Source organism: Carassius auratus, chromosome 15, assembly GCF_003368295.1.
Source record: "Carassius auratus strain Wakin chromosome 15, ASM336829v1, whole genome shotgun sequence".
Classification (NCBI taxonomy): Eukaryota; Metazoa; Chordata; class Actinopteri; order Cypriniformes; family Cyprinidae; genus Carassius; species Carassius auratus.
Genome location: NC_039257.1, coordinates 12,180,062 through 12,199,486, shown reverse-complemented (window position 1 = coordinate 12,199,486; position 19,425 = coordinate 12,180,062). Strand labels below are relative to the sequence as shown.

Below are 19,425 nucleotides of genomic sequence, written 5' to 3'. Positions count from 1 at the left end.
ATAACAGAAAAGCAGGTTGTAATTCGAAATGAAAGCAACAATGACTCTGATTTTTCATGTTTAATATTGTAAAGCTGCTTGATTTAACAATATGTATTGCATAAAGTACTAAAGTAATACAGTATAATAAACATGACATGATTTAACTGGAGTTACTTTACTTTACTGAACTGCAAGAGCTCGTGCAAACATCCAGATCGCTGTAATCAGATATGTTTTACACTGCTGCTTTCACACTGCAATCAGTTTGGGTTGTATTTATTATGTTATTGAGATGAAAGTGCGCAGAATATGTTTACATAATCATCCAAACGCCCCTCAGCAGTCTCAAGTTTAGCTCTGCTGCGTTTTCCACCATAGACAGTAAAAGAAATGGACACAGCGACCCCATTGGAACTCAAATGAGACAAATGAAGCCCAGTTTTAGTGTTTTTTAGCACTTCCGTTTCTGACGCGCAGACTCAAACGAAGCTTGACGACGTCAGCAACCTGTCTGCCAGATGCAAATCTTCTAAGTGGCTGTGCGTGCAAACTGCCATCGTTAATCTTGCAGAGACGGCGAGCTTGAGCGGGTAGTTCTTTGTCATGAGTGAGCAGGAGTAAGTATTCTGATTAATTATTTTGTATAGTATTTTAAAATGTAACGCCAGTACGTCATATTAAGTTAATTGCCGAGTGCTTATGACGCAATCGTTAGCCTATTTTTTACAAAAACTGTTTATACGGGGCCATAATGTAACATAGAAGGTAATGGAGCCCTTTATACATTGTCGTGTATCTTTAGAAATAAATAATGGACAAACAGAGTCTTTAAACGCCTCAGATGTAAAGTTATTCGCTGTCAAAGTGACGCCAAAATGAATGGGAGTCAATGGGAATGCTAACGCAAGTGAAGTTCTGCTAAAAGATGGCAGCCCCCACCTGACTTCAACTTCCGGTCGAGTTCCTTGTCCCTTGTTTTCCACTCTGAAGTGCTGTCTTCTTCTCTTGAATTGCATCTGGGGTGACTGAATTACAGTCTTGCGCCACACTGGTCAAACCGCGTCATTGCAGGCTCTTGCATTGAATGATATCACATGAAATAAAACGCGAAGGTCACACAGGTCGAGTCTTGTTGCTGGCAGGACTTGGGGAAGGATTCCTGGTTGAAAGATATCTGCCCATTGCTCCAGGTGTGTGTTCACTGCTGTGTGTGTGCACTTGGATGGGTGGGTTAAATGCAGAGCACCAGTTCCGAGTATGAGTTAACATACTTGGCAAATTTCATGACTTTCACTTCACTTTCACAATAGTTAAAAAAAATGGGCATCATAAATTCTAAGATGGTTAAAAAACAGAGCTCAAACATAACATTTCACAAGGTATTGTAAGAAACAACAGGCTGCCCCAACCCATATCTCCTGTAACAATAGAGGTTCAATCATGATTATTTCCCAACATGGCTTAAAGGGGGGGTGAAATGCTATTTTTTACACTGTTAAAGAGTTGGATTCCCATGCTAAACATGGACAAAGTTTCAAAAATGAAGTTGTACGTTTGAAGGAGTATTTCTGTTCCAAAAATACTCCTTCCGGTTTGTCACAAGTTTCGGAAAGTTTTTTTTCGAGTATGGCTCTGTGTGACATTAGATGGAGCGGAATTTCCTTATATGGGTCCTGAGGGCACGTTTGCCGGAAGAGCACGCACTCCCGTATAGCAGAGTACTGAGAGGCTGAGCACGGACAATCACTGATCAGAGCGAGAGCGTCGTGAAATGTCACAAAAGGAGTGTGTTTTTGGTTGCCAGGGCAAGACAACTCTGCACAGATTACCAAAGAAAAAACAGCATTAAGGGACCAGTGGATGGAGTTTATTTTTACAGAGCATCAACGGAGTTGTGCAAGTGTTTGTGTATGTTCCCTGCATTTCTAAAATGCTTGTTTTACAAACAAAGCCCAGTTTGATGACGGATTTGCGTATCGTTTATTTCTTAAGGATGATGCAATCCCAATGAAAAAGGGTCACGATTGTGTGTTGGAACCACAGGCGGTGAGTAAAACTGCTTAAAATATCTCTGCCTCCTTGTTAGTGCGTCCGCCTCCCATCGGAGACCCGGGTTCGAGCCCCACTCGGAGCGAGTCCTTGCTGCTGCTGCTCTCGTTCAGTTTCAGCCTTCACAGCTGTCACAGCTTTCAAACGCTCTCAACGCAACTGGCGCTCATGATTCATTAGCTCCGCCCACACGTCACGCCTCCAGGCGCTCGTGTTTTTTCCGGGAATAATCGGTACAGACTATATTTCTCTTATGAATATAATAAAACTAAATACTTTTTGGAGTTATGAAGGATGCAGTACTACTCTATAGGTACTCAAGATTAACATGATATTTAGTGAAAACGAGCATTTTACCCCCCCTTTAATTGTTAGAGAAAAGAAGAAAGTCAGTTATGTTGTTTCTAGATCATTTGGGATGATCACATCCTGAGCAAATGGTGACCAATGGTAGAATGGGAATAGGTGTGAAACACTGAGAACCATCTTAGACAATGGAGTGTCAGAACTCATTAACATATGCACCACAGCTGTTACAAGATTAGCAACTTAATTTACATTAAGGGGCGTGAACTGTAACTGTATAAAACAATGGTTTGAGTTTAGGATGTTAGGGGTTCATTCTGACTCCATTGAATCCAAAGTACTAAATGTACATTGACACTGCTATGTTGCAATAAACATCTTCATCAAACTCATCTTTATTTTCTTACAGCATCACCATAAAACATCTGATTCTGAAATGTAATGTTGTTGCCATAGCAGCTTCTACACATAAAATTTCACCATTGTTTTCAATGCTTATTTTAATCTACATTACATTTACATTTAGCAGATGCTTTTATCCAACACTACTTACAAATGAGGACAATGGAACCAATCAATATCAACAAAAGATCAATGATATACAAGTGCTATAAGTCTCATTTAGCTTAACTTTAGCTTAAACTCACCAAGTACAGAAGGAGTGAGGATCCATTTAAAGGTTTTTCTTCAATTAGCACACAGACAGGATGAATACTGTTCATCAGAGGAGGCTTTGAGAGTGTAGTTTGAGAAAGGAGCTGGAGTCACTTTAACCTGTCAATCAAACACACATGATTAGTGGCATATTTGATATGATTGGATAAGACTGAGTCTGAAGTCTCACCATGATGCACTTGGACAGATAGTTAAAGACAGTGGCCTTCAGCTCAAAGATCTCCCCACGGATGATGGAGTAAGGCAGAGAGAGCTCCAGGAAGAAGGGCTGTAAAACTGTGTGCTGAGCAGGAGGAGCCAGACCCAGACCTTGGGAGGACAGACAGAAGGCTGCCGTGTCCCAAGAGGTGATGGTGTCAGGAACCGTGACAGGAACCTGAGCTGATAGGTCCCTACCAATATCCAGCATCTACCAAATTGTTCCAAGCAATAATTTTGATAATTAGCCTTTAGCCTTAACCGAATAACAACATGCTGTAAACAGTAAAACTGTTTGCACTACAAACCAGTGTTCATAATTGTTAATACATTAAAATAATATGGTAAGATACAGCAGTTTTCGATATCAAGCAATGAAACGAGGTGTTTTGTACAGCTAAAAATTGCTGGATGCAGATGAGAGCAGAAGCTAGACCCATAAGATGTACAAATGTCAACACCTGCTTTTAAAGGAAGAAAAATATGGATATTCACAGATTCAAATTTCATGGATCAGTAACTCGTGAGTTAAACAACACTTCTTTTCAATCAAAGTAATACAATGAGCTACAAACTAATTTTCCTTGAAACAAGGCTTCCTCTGCACTGGACAAAACACATGAATCTCTACAGTATGTGCAGGTGGCGAAGAGAAGTCCAAAGGGATCCGAGGCAAAGTGCAAACCCGAAAATTATTACTTCAAAAATTGTCAACAACTTCAATGTTACAAACTGTAGTGTCACTAAATTCAATTTGCACATGGTCTCTGTTTATCCTACAACACTTAGTTTGAACAAATGTGCTTTAGCAAAATGTTTATATTTTATATGCATAAAAAAATCAGTAACTTAAAATAATAATAAAAAAATAAATAAAAAAAATAACTTAACTTCACTATTATTCAGTGTAATGCCATCAATTCTCTACTGCTGATTATACGACAATACTTCACGAAAATTGCTTTTACAGCTGTTTTATGATATTCTTTTATGAAAAAAAATATTGTAATACATTCAATAAATTAGCTGTAACACGCTTTACTGTCACCATATTCAGTGTACACATCAATGCTCTCCTGCTGGTTTTATTAAAACATTTAGTTTGCAGATAAATTGCTTTTAATTGCACCTTGTTTATACTATTTAGTTGCTTTTGCATCACTTTTATGATTTTTTTCAACTTCACTGAACTTCAAAACATAAGCATTCCATTAAAGAGGGGCTGGCATGGAGGATGACGGAATCATAGGAATGCTTATTTGTACACTGGAATATTTTTTAATCACTCAAGCGTCACTTTAAAGCATCATCAGCCATGCTTATGGGATCTGCCATAGTTTTAAGACATTCATATTAAATATCAATAAAGCAAGATGCCCTGTTGAAATTTATGAGATGTACGATTTATTTCAACTGCAAAGGTGAAACAAATGATGGCAGGGGAGGAGAATTTTTACATGCATCAGGTTTTCCAAAATAAAACAAGACTTCTGCATAAGCATACACCTATGCATTCTCACTCATAGCTCTCCTGGATGCTTCCTCACTCCTTCATATTCATTCCTCGCCTCCTTGCAGTCCAATAAGAGAATAAAAATGTCCTTCAAGATTTAATTTTGATTGGTTGGTCATAGGCTTTAGAACAGAGGATTTAGGAAAAGAGTATTTAGAAGCACTTTATCCCTGGCTGCACCCGAAAGCTGAAAAATGATGCCTTTGGAGGATGCATTCCAAGGTAGGAAGGCAGCAAGGCATGTCTGAATCCAATGTCAGCTTCTATTCCTGTCTCCTTCACCTGATCGATTTTTTAAGGCAGCATAGATTTATAGAGCAGCTTTTTCCTGGGATGTTCTGAAGACGTTACAGTTTATTGTACAATATTTTTGGTGGTTTCATAATTTTCTATAATAAGATCAAGAAAAAAATTACAAAAAATTGTCAGTGCCGCTGATTACACATTTGAAAATGCAAATGGAAAATGAAATAAACCAAAGCCACTGAGAATAAGTGCTCACATAGTATTATGAGCTGCAGAACTGAAGGTCATGACCTCATTGACAGTGGAAGGAGTACTCTGTCTCTGACTGATCACCTGAAGGAAGAAGATTACATCAACACACAAATTAGGAGAAGAATAGCAGTGGTAACACTTTATAATAACTTTCATTAATAAATAATTAACAAACGTTATGTAATGCATAATGAATCATTAGTTCGTATATATTCTCATATCTAGAAAAGTTAAATAATGTGCTTGTTAATGTTTATTAATACATGTATTAAACATTACCTAATAATTAACCTTTCGTGTAAAATTTTAACAAATGTCATTAAACTTCTAATTCATATCATGGACATCATGGACAACGATATTTTATCAGATCTTATACAATGATTAAAAGCTTTTTTTTACGCACAACTGCTGCTGTTGAGGTGTGATACGGTTAGAGTTAGGGACAGGTTTGGTCGTACAGGAAAGTTTAAGGTCGGGGAACTGGTCAGCAGTGTACAGGGATCAATTTGAAGATGTGAAATTTGGTAAGCTCTGGTTATTTTTGCCATCGAAATGACTGCTCATAAAGGTATTAATGATAAGTAAATGTTTTTAAACATTTACAATTGATAAATAGTTTCCACTTTAGATTGGATACTGCAAAAACATTAACAAATAATTAATAAATGATTTAAGATGTGCAAATAATAGAAGTCTATACATCAAACAGACCAGATATATGACTATAATTAAAGCAATAAGCCCTAAGAAGCTGTGATTTACTGTGAATTTATAACATTGAATTTGTACTTTTGAGCATGTAGAAGAAGAGCACACAAGCTTTGGGACATACACTACTACTTTGTCGTAGCTGCTTCTTTAACGGTTGCTCTGTTGCTTAGTAACGTGCATTCCGTTACTGTTTAAACTGCACTCTCAGTCATCTTTTCTCAGTTAACATCATCCAAATTTTTATTTTTCATTCCATTTAAATTTTATTTCCTACTGTATTGGAGAGAATGAAGAGGCACGTTGATCTGCTAGTCGTGGGTCTATCATGTTGAGAACTCTGCTCATGTGTTTGCATGATGCAATTAAAAGTTAATGACTTAATGTATCATTAAAAAAGTTTACAGTGTTGTTGCAGCTGAAATATAACGTATAACATTGAATTAATATTTTTCATCAGGTTAGACATTGATTATTTATCACTCAAATTTCTCTCTCTACCTGCCATATTCATAGTTTTTATTTAACACTTTTATGCTTGTTTGTTTTGGGAAGTCATGGCCTAGTGGTTAGAGAGTATGACTCCTAGGGTTGTGGGTTAGAGTCCCGGGCCGGCAATACCATGACTAAGGTGCATTTGAGTAAGGCACCGAACCCCCAACTGCTCCCCGGGCGCTGCAGCATAAATGGCTGCCCTCTGCTCCGGGTGTGTGTTCACAGTGTGTGTGTATAATCACTGCTGTGTGTGTGCACTTTGGATGGGTTAACTGCAGATAATGAATTCTTAGTATGGGTCACCATACTTGGCTGAATCTTACGTCACTTTCACTTTCACCCCCACGAAATGTGTTGTAAGCATTATATTTTTTTATGTTTTAAATCCCCGGGTGATGCACTTAACTAACCAAGAAAAAGTGTGGAATGTTGGACACTTCATGCCCTCATCTGTCACAGCTTTAATTACTTAGCGAAGGGGTAGGGCTATCAGTCTCTGATTATGAATGACAAAATAACTTTATATAATTCATACACCACATGGTTGAGTTCATAATGCATAAGTACATAGTGTATGAATGAATAGTCTATAGTGCGCCATTTGGGACGCAGCTATGTAGTTCCTCAGAAACAGTTGGGGTTCTAACAAAGTGTTTGCTGAGCATCACACAGAAGTAAACAAAGGTGTATGTTTATGTATTGTTGTTTTTGAATCATTAAATGAGATGACACGCTATGACTCTAGAACTCTCATGTTTTATCTACCTCCTTGTTCTTACATGTCACATGCTTTTTTTTATGTTATGCACTTACATCATCATGTATCACACTTGAATACATTACAGTTTGTAGTTTAATTTACAACAGCTTCGAACATGGGTCAACCAATCAGAATCAAGGAACGGAATTATCTGTTTTATAATGGGCGAATTCCAAACAGAAGTGAGTATCCCTATCCTCTACCCCCTTCGATGGGGAGAGCCCTTAAACTGTGTTTTTTGGAAGGATGTAGGGCATTACTGTCTCATATAATTATTTGGAACTCTCTTGGCAAAGGGAATGACTGACCAAATGTTACCTTGACAACAGTGCGCATGCGTGCAGCATTAGGCACTCTACCAGTTGTTGCAAATATGTATTTCTTCTCATTATTATTATTTTATTCAAATATTGTCTAATTGTGTCTTATTTACTATCTAACGTTTTCAAATAAAACTTGCATAATCTTGCTTAAACTACCATCTAAAATAAAGACAAATGTAATTAGCATATTCTACTTACGTTTTTTAAACTTAAAGTTTAACGCATTGAAAGTTAAATGACATTTGTGAATAATAACTAATGATCAGTTAAGCATTATATAACGTTTGTAAATGGTTAATTAATGAAGCTTTTAATCATTGTAAACTATCAGTCAAAATCATTTGAAGATTTTTAAAACATGCATGATCACATCAATTGAAAGTTTAATGACATTTGTATGCATTTCAATTTACAAAAAATAATGATCTGTTAATCATTTGGTAATGTTCATTAGTTAAAAAAGACAAACACATTAGATAAGTGAACATATATTAAGTAATGATTTGTTTTCAATTTTTTATTTATTAATGAAAGTTATCATAAGGTGTTACTGAAAAAGTTTATCGCTCACTGTAGTAAAGCAAGTTTTTACACACACGCCCGCATGCACACACTCACACACACACACACACACACGCAGTGAAGTAATATGATTAATAAATGAGCATGCCAGCTGATGGTAAGTTAATTCAGCATGGCTTTGTGTCAAAAACACAAAAGACAAGGTACAATATTAGAAGTAAAGAGTTTATGAATTACATGCTTTGTAATTTATTTATTTAATCAAAATGGCATTAAACTGTGTACTTTTACATTTATTTCTGAATGTTAAAATAAAATCTTACTTGTTTGGTAGTAATCATACACTTTGACCACGGCTGGCTTGAGATTCTTCACTGGAAGAACCTGTTTCATTTGCATCATGTAATTCATAGAAATATGTTTTGGAATCTGCAAGAGGATAAACAAAAATACATATATACAGTACTAGTCATGGAAATTATTAAATACAAACTAATTTTATAATTGTTATTATTTATCTACCTCTGTTAAATAAACTAGGACATGGTCTTCTTTTGTGTCGACCCGCTCCACATACTTCTGAGCAAGGACTGCTGAACCAATTGACGTTCTAAGCTATAGGGAAAATAGAATTACTAGTATGAAAATATGATGATGATGACTAAGTGTTTTTTTTTCTTCAGTTTTTGCAAAGTAAAGCTAACATAAAAAAAGTTTGTACTAAAAATGTGTAAAAAATGTTTGTCTTAATGCAAAATAATTTTATGCACCTGAACTCACCAATGATGTGTCAGTTGTGAATCCTGATAAAAGTTTAATATCCACAATCAGCATGTTAGTCGTCTCCTGGGGACCATGATATCTTAAAAAAGATAAATTTAATGCTAACAACACAAAGAATCAGGAGCACAACTTATACACTTAAACTAGCAAATGCATAATTTTTTTTAATCCAAGGAATTAATGATTTTAGGCATTCACTAAAGAGGTATCTATATTTAATAAAAGAAACAGTAGCCATAAAAAAAATCTAAATCTGTTTTTACTTGACAGTGAAGTTCAAAAGGAAATTTTGTCCCAGTGTTTTGCAATCTCCCTCAATCTTTGCATCAATGCTCAGTGTTTTAGCTTCAGTAGGAGTCGGGATGTTGTAGAACTGAGCCACCTGAGAGAGTCAACATGAACAAAAAAAAAAAAAAACGATTCATATCATAACAGAACAGCAGCAAAATGCTAAGAAAAAAAAGAGCGAGATTGAGTCAATGAAGCTGAATGCACTACAGACCTGCACAGACACACAGGCTGAGCCATTCACTTCAATGCTGTATTTGGCTGGGACGTCCTGCAGCTGCTTCTCCTGGTACAGTAACTTATTGTCCTGATTGACATCAAAGTGGTGAGTGTCTGCTGCTGACTGTACAGTCACTGTGCTGGAGCCGTCAGCGCTGAACACTTTGGTAGCATACAAAGACAGAGCCTGAAGAGCCACCACTGTGTCCTGAGAAAAAAATGTGTTCAGTAATGTGTCTTTTACCCATTATTCAGCAATCAAGTGTTTGATTTGAGTAGTTTGAGTCACCTGTGTGGAGGAGAATCCTCCATAGGCATTCTGCTGCTTCACAAGCCAGCTGACAATCCTGTTAGCAAAGCCCAGATCAGCTGTAGTGAGTGAATCAGCAGAGAGAACAGCTAGCAGCACATATGAGCTGATCTCCACTGCCAGAGAATCAGAGTCATCAGCAGAAGCAGACTGAGACCAGTGGAGATGAGACCCTTTAGGACACATGGACAAAAGAGACACCAGTATAAAAAAGTATAGTCATATAGGACAACAGAAAGTCATCAGAAACAAATATCTTACCATCTGAAATAGCAACATCCTCCAGTTTCTTGAAAAGCTGCTGTTGAGTGTCTGTGTCTTTAGCCAGACTGAAGGTGTAGGCGAGCAGAGCAGTGGTGTAAGTGTTTTTGACATCCTCAATGACAGACCTCAAGCAGGACAAACCTTTACTGACGACAGGATCCTGAGACAAAAACAGAGAAACAGCAGCTGGGAGCGTAATTTTTCTGAGTTTATACTGTGTTTCCTGTAGATGAACTTACTGTTACTGGAGTTTCTAGTTCAAGTAGTGATGCAGTAATGTAGGCTGTGATAGTCACATTATCATTCACTCCACCCTGCAGTTTATATTAGAGGAACATTAAGTAAAACATTTTTGTTACAGATAGATTGTTTCTGTGATAATGTTTAGTGACCAATAGCACACCTTCATTCTGTTGTTGAACAAACTTCCCTGTTGGATAAAACAGCCGTCTGAATCCCGTCTGCTTATTAACCAATCCATTGCACTCTGAATAATTTGTGGATCAATAAATATGTATTTCTGCGCTTTGCCAAAAGACCTCAGGACAAAGGCAGTCAACCTGGTGTTTTAAAGTTATAAATTAAATAATATCATTCGTTGTTTTAATTGATTAAATCTGTACATAAAATATAAAAAATAAATACCACCTATCTGCTTAATATTTTAACTTTGTAACTATTTAGGAAAAAGTGAGAGTAAAAAGTTACAAATATTTACCATGTATTCTCATCTCCATGTCCAAATGTGCTGTATCCACCACTAGTATGTCTGTAGTTCAGTTGTCTCTGGTATCCTGTTAAGTTTGATAGTGATTAAATGTTTAGGTTGATTAAGTGTGTCTGACGTCAAAAGTGTCAAGACTTATTTTCTTGACCTGACTCATTTCTCTCACCACTCTTAAGGAAGCCGGTGGCTCTGTCTCTGATGGCTGAAGTGAGCTGCTCTGTGTTTTCCAGATACTGCAGAATGTAAATATTGGGAGAAAGAATAGCCATGTTTTGTTCTCCACAGCCGTACGGCATCTTTAGTAATCCGTGAAGATTTGTCAGTGCACGACCCAGTATGTCCCCTAAAAACCAAACACCAGTGAAACTCTAAACATTTTAGAAACACAAACTCCTCATTTCTGCTTGTGTATGTAAATGTTACCAATGACTGAAACAGAGGATCTTGCTGATCCCTTTATCACATCTTTAGGAAGATTCAGATCCACTTCCTCTGAGAGACTGTCGCCTATGAACCAGAGAGACAGAAACACATCAGTGATCAGCAGAGAAACACTATAATGCTAAATATTGTCTGCAGACAAACCCTTTGGACACAGTAACCAGCTGTAGGTCTCGGTCTTCTCAGTTCCTTCAGCCTGCAGCATAAAACAGTAGCATCAACACATCATACTGACATAAGCAGCATTAGGATCATGAAGAAATGACGTCTGAGAGCTGTTTGACCTGCGCTGACCTGCACAAGCAGACTTCGTGTGACTGTGTCAATGCGTCCTCTCTCTGGCACGCTCACAATCTCATTATCACACACAGTCTGGGACGACTCAGCCTCTGCACTGACTGTAATATTCAAGACTCCTACAACACAAGACATGTACGTGAAGATACAAACATTCACAAACACAGAGAAACAATGATTCAGACTGGAAAACTCACCAAGAACAGAAGGAGTGAGAATCCATTTAAAGGTTTTTCTTCCATTAGCACACAGACAGGATGAATACTGTTCATCAGAGGAGGCTTTGAGAGTGTAGTCTGAGGAAAGAGCTGGAGTCACTTTAACCTGTCAATCAAACACACATGATTAGTGGCATATTTGATATGATTGGATAAGACTGAGTCTGAAGTCTCACCATGATGCACTTGGACAGATAGTTGAAGACAGTGGCCTTCAGCTCAAAGATCTCCCCACGGATGATGGAGTAAGGCAGAGAGAGCTCCAGGAAGAAGGGCTGGAAAACTGTCAGCTGAGCAGGAGGAGCCAGACCCAGACCTTTGGAGGACAGACAGAAGGCCTCCGTCTCCCAAGTGGTGATGGTGTCAGGAACCGTGACAGGAACCTGTGCTGATCCAGAGTCCCTGTGTTGATATTACAAAAGTATTTGATTGGCCTTTTAAGATGCTGTTTTGCTTTTACAACATTCAGCACAGATATAAAACACTGACTATCTGATTCAAAGTAGTTCTCTAGTTTGTCTAATTTTCATCAATCTGAATGAATCTATTGAAAGTTGTGTTTATATGAATCTAAAACAGTCCAATTCACACATTCATTTACATGTGAATTTATGTATTCTTAACAAAAACTAATTGGATGTGCAGTGCCAAAAGAAGCATTACAGTTATTGTGGTTTTAATATGATATTAAATTATGTTAAAATATTATATATATCAAATATATATAATATATATCAAAATATTGTCACTAACCCAACTGCAGCAAGTTGCCAAATCCATGTTTCAGGAAAGAAAGTACGAACTGTCACTTCAACTGAAGAGTCTCCCTCATTCATATTCAAATCCATTTCAGAATCATATGATATTGAATCATCAACTGAAATAAAGCACAGGTAAAGATGTGACACTTGAATCAGGACATGTAGCAATTTTGTACACAAATACTGTACAAAATCACAATTTTGTATCTCTATCACATTATATACTTTCTGAAATATCTAAACTGTATTCTGTGTTCACAACATTAACCCTACAATATCTTGTATTGTTTATACTGTAACTATTTATTTCAATTTTTTTATATGCTTATTAATTTAAATCATGGGGCCTAATAATTTATACATAAAAAAGTTGAATTTAACAAAAATGTAAGTGAGCTTTGTACATCTAACATATCAAATAGTGTGAAGAAACCGATACACTGTCAACATAATCCAAAGTATAATAATAATAAGTAAAATAAGAATATAAAAGCCAGTAAACTAAACTTTAACATGTTATCTTCATACATTTACACTTTTCTCACAGAATAAATTGTCCTTTACATTTTGGGTGGTGCAGCTCTTTCGAGCAGTTCTTTGATGTCACAAATTTTGAAAACCTCTGATTTTACAGATCAGACAACTGTCACCATAATCTCAAAACAAATAAAGAGTCATACATATGTGCTTTTGCAGTGAAAAATTGGTTAATAGTGGTGAATTCCAGTCATATTAAATTATTGATAGCAAATGGATGTCTGAATGAACTCATACATATATAACAAATATTACCTAAAAAATTTTCAATATATACTCGACACAGAGAGACTCTCACAGCCAAATTTGTTGCCATTTTCAGACCCACACTCTATCCAACAGCAATGATGAACCACATGTAACAGAAGTAAAAAAACAAACAAAAAAACAACAAATAAAAATTATACTATATATATATATATATATATATATATATATATATATATATATATATATATATATATATATATATATATATATATATAAACTAAGAGGAATTTTAAGCATGTGCATTGATATATTTATGCATGTAGTTACTCACCTAATCTACTGCAGTTACACATATTAATCCATTTGTTACCTTTAAGGATTCATAGGCTTTGTCTTTCGGTTCAGCTCGATGGAGACTCACAATCTGCCATCCCAGACACTCCTGCTCATCTTCAACGCTGTAAGGATAATCTGATACTGATTGTACTGGCAGCATATTAAAGATCTGTGATGAGAGCACATCCACAATAAATAACCATCATCTCTAGAGTCTGCTAACTGTTGTACACGTTCACGAGAGAGTGGCGTTTCAGAATATGCTAGTCTCTCTGCTAGTCTAGTTTTAATTATAGCAAAAGAAAAACAGTCATCTCTTGGCTTATATCTAAATCCTCCATCTTCTAATTTGTGATCAGTGTTTTGTTTTGCTCTCTCCTCTGTACTTGCACGTTCTGCGTTTACCTACATCCTACAACATCTGCTAAAATGCCACTCTTTCGTAAATACATGTTTGATAGCGGAAGCTAGAGATTACGGTTTATAAAGTTGTAAATATGGATATTTTGCTGATACAAATGCATCGATTTGCTTCAGAAGGCTTTTATTAACCCACTGGAGCCACGTGGAGTACTTTTTATGCTGAAATGGATGAACTTTATTTTGCGTAAAAATTGTAACCTTTAAATAATAATGATGAACATAGTAGACGCTAGCATCTTAAAGCCTTTACACCTTGTCAGTATCCAGACGTTTTCCTGACTCCAGGATCAGGATGCTCTGATCTACAGCACTGAGGCCGCACAGTGAACCAGGCTGAGCTGAGAGATGAAGAGTGTTTTTCTCACCAGGAACTGCTCTAGCAGGAGAAAACTGCAGAGAAACCTGTGATGACAACAGTAGGGTGTTTTCAGTATTAAATCAGAATGACCGTGATTGTGTAAATGGGCTGATGGGTTTTCTTTTTTTTCATACCTTGTTTTTGAAACACTTTTCAATGTCAAATTTTGTGCTACGAGCAACAACATTTTCACTGGGCAGAACACAGTAGACCAGAATCTGCACTGCAGGAGCTAGATCTGCACCAACAGACAGTTTGAATGACATTGTGCCACTTGCTGCTCCATTAGAAGACTTGACTTCAACGTTCTCATATCCATGATGAACGATCACTCCTCTGGACAAGACCTGAAACAGACAGATGACACTCCAATGACAAACTGACCAGTGCAGCCAGTTAATACTGTTAACAAACAATGAATTCAACAGTGTATCAGTGTACATTCTGCACATTCTCACCATATAGACAATGTCAGTTTTGAAGTCTTTAGCAGTCTCTCCAATAAAATAATACTTGATGGTCACTGTAAACTCAGCATCACACTTTAATGGTTGCTCAATGTTTTCTATGATCAGTTCACTTAATGATGGGGTGTATGGAGTGACAGGCCGGAGAAGCTGAATTGTTTTTCTGTCCGTAGAGAAGGAAGGTGTTTTGTAACCATAATAATGAAACTTTGGATACACACTCGCCTGGAAAAAAAGAAAAAGAATGCGCCAATATTTTTATGTTATCAAAATATTAACTGATCAAACACTTGTTGGATGAGCAGCAACTGTCATACCATCAGATTAATGTCTTCTTTAGGAAGACTAGATGTATTAAGAGAGAAGCTGGCCAGTCCATCGCTGTCTGTAGTGAGATTTAGGAGCAGTTTTGAGGACCAGGATCCCTCCAAAAGATAAACCACTTTGTTTTGTATTGGTGCGCCTTTGAAATTTGAAAGTTTGATCTGTTTAAAACAAGATTTTGAAGGAATAAATGATTCTGTACATATCAATCAATGCTGTTGAACTGAGACAACCTGATTTTACACTTACTTTTCCTTCTATAACTGATCCATGTTCATATGTTTTGGGCAGGTCAGTAAGTGTGCATTTGCCGATTTCATAAGTGAGAGAAATAGTTTCAGATTTTGTCATGGCAATTTCTGTGAAATACAAATAGATTGTGAGTGTGAAACTTGCATTTTAATGAAATCAGATTTTAAAACTCATTTCAGTTATTAATAGTTCACCTGTTCCTTCTTCTGTGACTGTTGCTTCAACGTGAAGAGAATTTTCCAGCTGATTCTCATATGTGGAGTTTAAAAAGGCAGATAGATCTAAGGTATGGATGGCACAGCCTGTCCTTTTCATCTAATGGAAATTAATGAACATAAACACAATACATTATAGTAATTTAATAATCTGGATTTAGGAAATAAATGCCACATGCCACTTTTGGTACTGCACTGACAAACCTCAGTGGTTATATTCACACATATTGGACTGTGTTTATCACCCCAGTAAGAGTAGCGTTGAATATTACGACACACTTTCACCCATGATTTACCAGATAAAGGCTGCCCGTATGTGTATCTGTAAAACATGTACAGGTCAAAGATGGACTTTATGCTTTTAATATGTTTAAGTAAAGTTGCTACTTACTTTCCACAAACTTCAACTGCCATTGACTCATCATCTATACTCACTGTCTTCGGTGCAGTCACAGTAACTTCAAACTTAGGCAAAACTACAGAGGTAGAAATTTATTATTAATCACATTAGGATTTTTTATGAAACTTGTCCCATGCAAATAATGCAAAGCATTTGTTATGACTTACCATATTTTTTCACCTCAAAATCATGTGATATCATCCTGTCACCAATGTAAGCCTTCAGTTTGTATATGCCTTGACAGCCTTCCGGGTTTAATTCATAAGAACGCTGCAAAATCCACCTTGTTGAAGAAACATTTTTCCATTGACCAATTCTGTTACCTTTACTGTCCTATTTAATACCAAACACAAGGTGAAGTTAGTAACAGCCAACTACACATATTCTGCCCAAAAAATAACAAATACATAATTACCAGGGTTGCCAGGTTTTCACAATAAAACTTGCCTAATTAATATTCAAAGCTAGCCCAAAATTAGCTCAGGGGGTCCCCCTGTAAAACTTTCAGAGGGTAAAATACACATTTTTTAGCGATGTTCCCATAATAAAATTCACATGCCGGGGGATAAATGTCAGGTATTGGTGTCACTTAAACCCACAAAAAAGAAAAACAACCCACAACAGTGTTAAAATACTCTGCAACATTGATAATTACTGAAAACACAATAATTGCAAAAATAAAAGTCAGTGTTGTGCTTGTCATGAATACAGAAGGTTTGTGTTCTTACCTCAAGTATCACTGTACTATACTGTAAGAAAAGCAAAGTGTAATTAAATCATTTATAAAACTTACATGATTAAAGCTAACATGTTTGTGTGTTGAACATATTTAAGAATAAAGAAGAGATAAATAAATCACAACCTGCTGATCAAGCGGTGAAAAGTTTTTATCCATGGTAACAACTCTAAAATTCACTGTGAAAACAAAAATGTGTGATAAACATAATTATAATGTTTTTATTGTGATAACCAATATTTCAGATCTAATGGACTGCTAATCCTGATTGCACCATCCAATTTGTCCAGAATAGAGTCTTGGTTGATCTTGCTTAAAATGTTTCGATGCTCATGATTCACTCAAGATTATATTCATTATCTTACGTTTCACACTGTGCATTTCTAAGTCCTGAGTTTAATGTTCTATTTGCATATTTGTGGAGTCAGTGTCATTGACTGCAAGAATACACTAGCATGACGACCTGTTTACACAACGGCTCCCGTTCTGCACATCCTCGTTTTATTGCAGACTGTACTATCAGGTTTTTCCTGGATGGACGTTTATGGTGACTAAAAAGATGAGAATAAAACACACTCTTCCTACGTGTTTTCCATCAACATTTAACATTTTTTATTTCAAAAGCTAAAACGACTGTTTATACAATGCACAGTATATCTGTGACTGCCCGAAGCTCGTAAATAAAGAGGCACATGATTGGGAACCTTTTTTTATAAGCACTGCATCATTTTACACTGTACACACTTGACACTTTGTCAAGGAGGGCGTATGATGACATCAGCATTCACATTTTTTTTTTTTTTACTTTGAACAATTCACAGCTCACCTGTCTGTCCTGGAATATAGATGGGTTTATCAGTCTGGATAAAGGTCAGAGGATGGTAAGGTCTGAACATGACTTTTCTCTCTTCAGATATCTTTAAAGACTCTCCTTGAAGTTCTACCTTCATTTTCTGAACAGATTCTGCTTCTATCAGAGGAGCCTGATGAGAAATATTATCATGTATTCACAACCTCTGCAAACAGACTATCTCAAAAAACTAGATGATGAAACAAATGTATTTATTGTAATGTGCTGATGGCAGACCTTGAAGTTAAAGCAGCGGTGAAACTCTTCCTCAGCTTTCTCCTGCAGCAGTAAAGTGCTCTGGTTATCATCAACCAGATAAATGTTCATGACAAGGCTTTCATTGGGCTTGAGAAGACTTGCACACAGTCTGGCCTCAGATCCTGACTCGATCACTGCAGGAAACGTCACCATGAAAGATCTGTAAAGATATCATAAGCATTCAATCATTTTGAGTAGTATGATTTTTTTTCTTCTGAAATGGATTTTAATGCAAAACATCAAAGTTAATGTGTTGATTTAGTTGGCCATTTTTTAAACGAGAAAAAGCATCAAGATAATTTATATATAAAAATTTTATAGAAGCAATACTTACGGCCCTGACATTTGTCCATTGACACAGACAAGAAGGAGAGAGAACAGAAGGAGCTGTTTCCAACAGGGGCTAATGTTCAGATCCATGATGACGAGTGATATCCAGGTCTTGACATGAACTGAGCCGTCTCTTATAAAAGGAGTCGCATGCTAAAGGTGGTCCTTCAAAAACATTTATATTGATCACTTGATTAATGATTCAACCATGCATGTAGGCAATAACGTTTGAAAACCTGTGCAATATAAGCACTACTAAAACCTGAAAAATACATCTGTGCTACAGTAAATATTAAAATGATTATTTATGCAGCTAAATATAAATGACACATTACGTAATAAATACTTATATAGATATTTACAAAACATTTGACAGTTTAACATTATACGAGAACATTTTTATTTATTATTAGATTTTATTTTATATAGTTTTTATCAAACACACCCTGAAAATGGTAAAATATAGACATCATCATCATCTGAACAAACCACACACACACACACACACACACAAAATACTCCTAGGGCTCTTTCCATAGTTAACAAACAATCAAGGGTCAAGAATCCCCTACACCCACACAGAGTAAATGTTTCTTCATATCTGCAAATCCTTTGACCTCTTCTAATATAGCTTCTGAAACCTCAGCTCATTAAAATTATGCATTTGTATTACATTCCAAAGAGCTGCATTATAAAATTACAGTGGAAAATCATGAACGTCATGATACAGTTCATCTGGAAGAGAAAACAAAAAATGCAGAAGACCTCAGCTGTGTGGAAGCAACTTTAAACTGAGTGAGGACAAGACATAGGCAGTGTGCCAGATATGAGAATTGAAACTGGCATACCACGATATTGAAAAATCACCTAAACAAGTTATATATATATATATATATATATATATATATATATTAGGGCCGGGACTTTAACGCGTTAATTGAGATTAATTAATTACACAAAAAATAACGCGTTAACTAAGATTAATTAATTACAGAAAAAAAAATCCCGCATTTTTAATAACTTATTTTTGCACCGCGGAACGTTTCTCACTGGATTTGTTTCGGCGGACCGATTATACTGAAGCACCAACTAGCGTTTGCTCCGCATATCACTGCAGCCTGCAGCACATCGAGCCTCAAGTATTACCTCAACGCAAAACATATAGCAGCTAGCGTGGACTTTACACTTTATGTTGAACTATATATTATTTTGTTGGTGCAACAGTTTATGTTGAACTCTTTATTGTTTTGGCCAAGGTTATTGAGAGTTGGACTTAGTATGCTATGGCCTCTGAAGCAACAGAGAGAGGTTTTCTAATAGTCAGTGTTTCCAATGTTCTGAATGTAATTGACAGTATTGTGTTTTATTGTGTTTTCACTTTACTGAAGG

General features: G+C 36.4%; 2 protein-coding genes across 2 annotated transcripts; both read right to left on the bottom strand.

Annotated features, from left to right (window-relative positions):
- Positions 1-2,989: 2,989 nt before the first annotated feature.
- LOC113114596 (alpha-2-macroglobulin-like) lies at positions 2,990-3,421 on the bottom strand. Its single transcript, XM_026281470.1, has 2 exons — positions 3,182-3,421; positions 2,990-3,111 (listed from the first exon to the last, which is right to left on the bottom strand). The coding sequence occupies exons 1-2, from the start codon at positions 3,419-3,421 to the stop codon at positions 3,025-3,027; spliced, it is 327 nt and encodes a 108-aa protein (XP_026137255.1). The 3' UTR covers positions 2,990-3,024.
- A 1,598-nt stretch (positions 3,422-5,019) lies between these two features.
- LOC113115115 (alpha-2-macroglobulin-like) lies at positions 5,020-18,184 on the bottom strand. The gene is made up of 35 exons (XM_026282415.1): positions 18,041-18,184; positions 17,686-17,866; positions 17,425-17,581; positions 16,725-16,777; positions 16,591-16,611; positions 16,030-16,195; positions 15,854-15,938; positions 15,667-15,784; positions 15,442-15,562; positions 15,245-15,354; positions 14,989-15,156; positions 14,663-14,896; positions 14,339-14,551; positions 14,099-14,248; positions 13,458-13,592; positions 13,133-13,208; positions 12,333-12,456; positions 11,756-11,981; positions 11,559-11,685; positions 11,359-11,480; positions 11,209-11,260; positions 11,047-11,130; positions 10,790-10,966; positions 10,615-10,690; positions 10,300-10,456; positions 10,136-10,210; positions 9,894-10,056; positions 9,612-9,805; positions 9,318-9,530; positions 9,079-9,197; positions 8,813-8,894; positions 8,555-8,647; positions 8,356-8,461; positions 5,226-5,302; positions 5,020-5,061 (listed from the first exon to the last, which is right to left on the bottom strand). The coding sequence occupies exons 1-34, from the start codon at positions 18,124-18,126 to the stop codon at positions 5,262-5,264; spliced, it is 4,305 nt and encodes a 1,434-aa protein (XP_026138200.1). The 5' UTR covers positions 18,127-18,184; the 3' UTR covers positions 5,020-5,061; positions 5,226-5,261.
- Between the last annotated feature and the right edge of the window lie 1,241 nt (positions 18,185-19,425).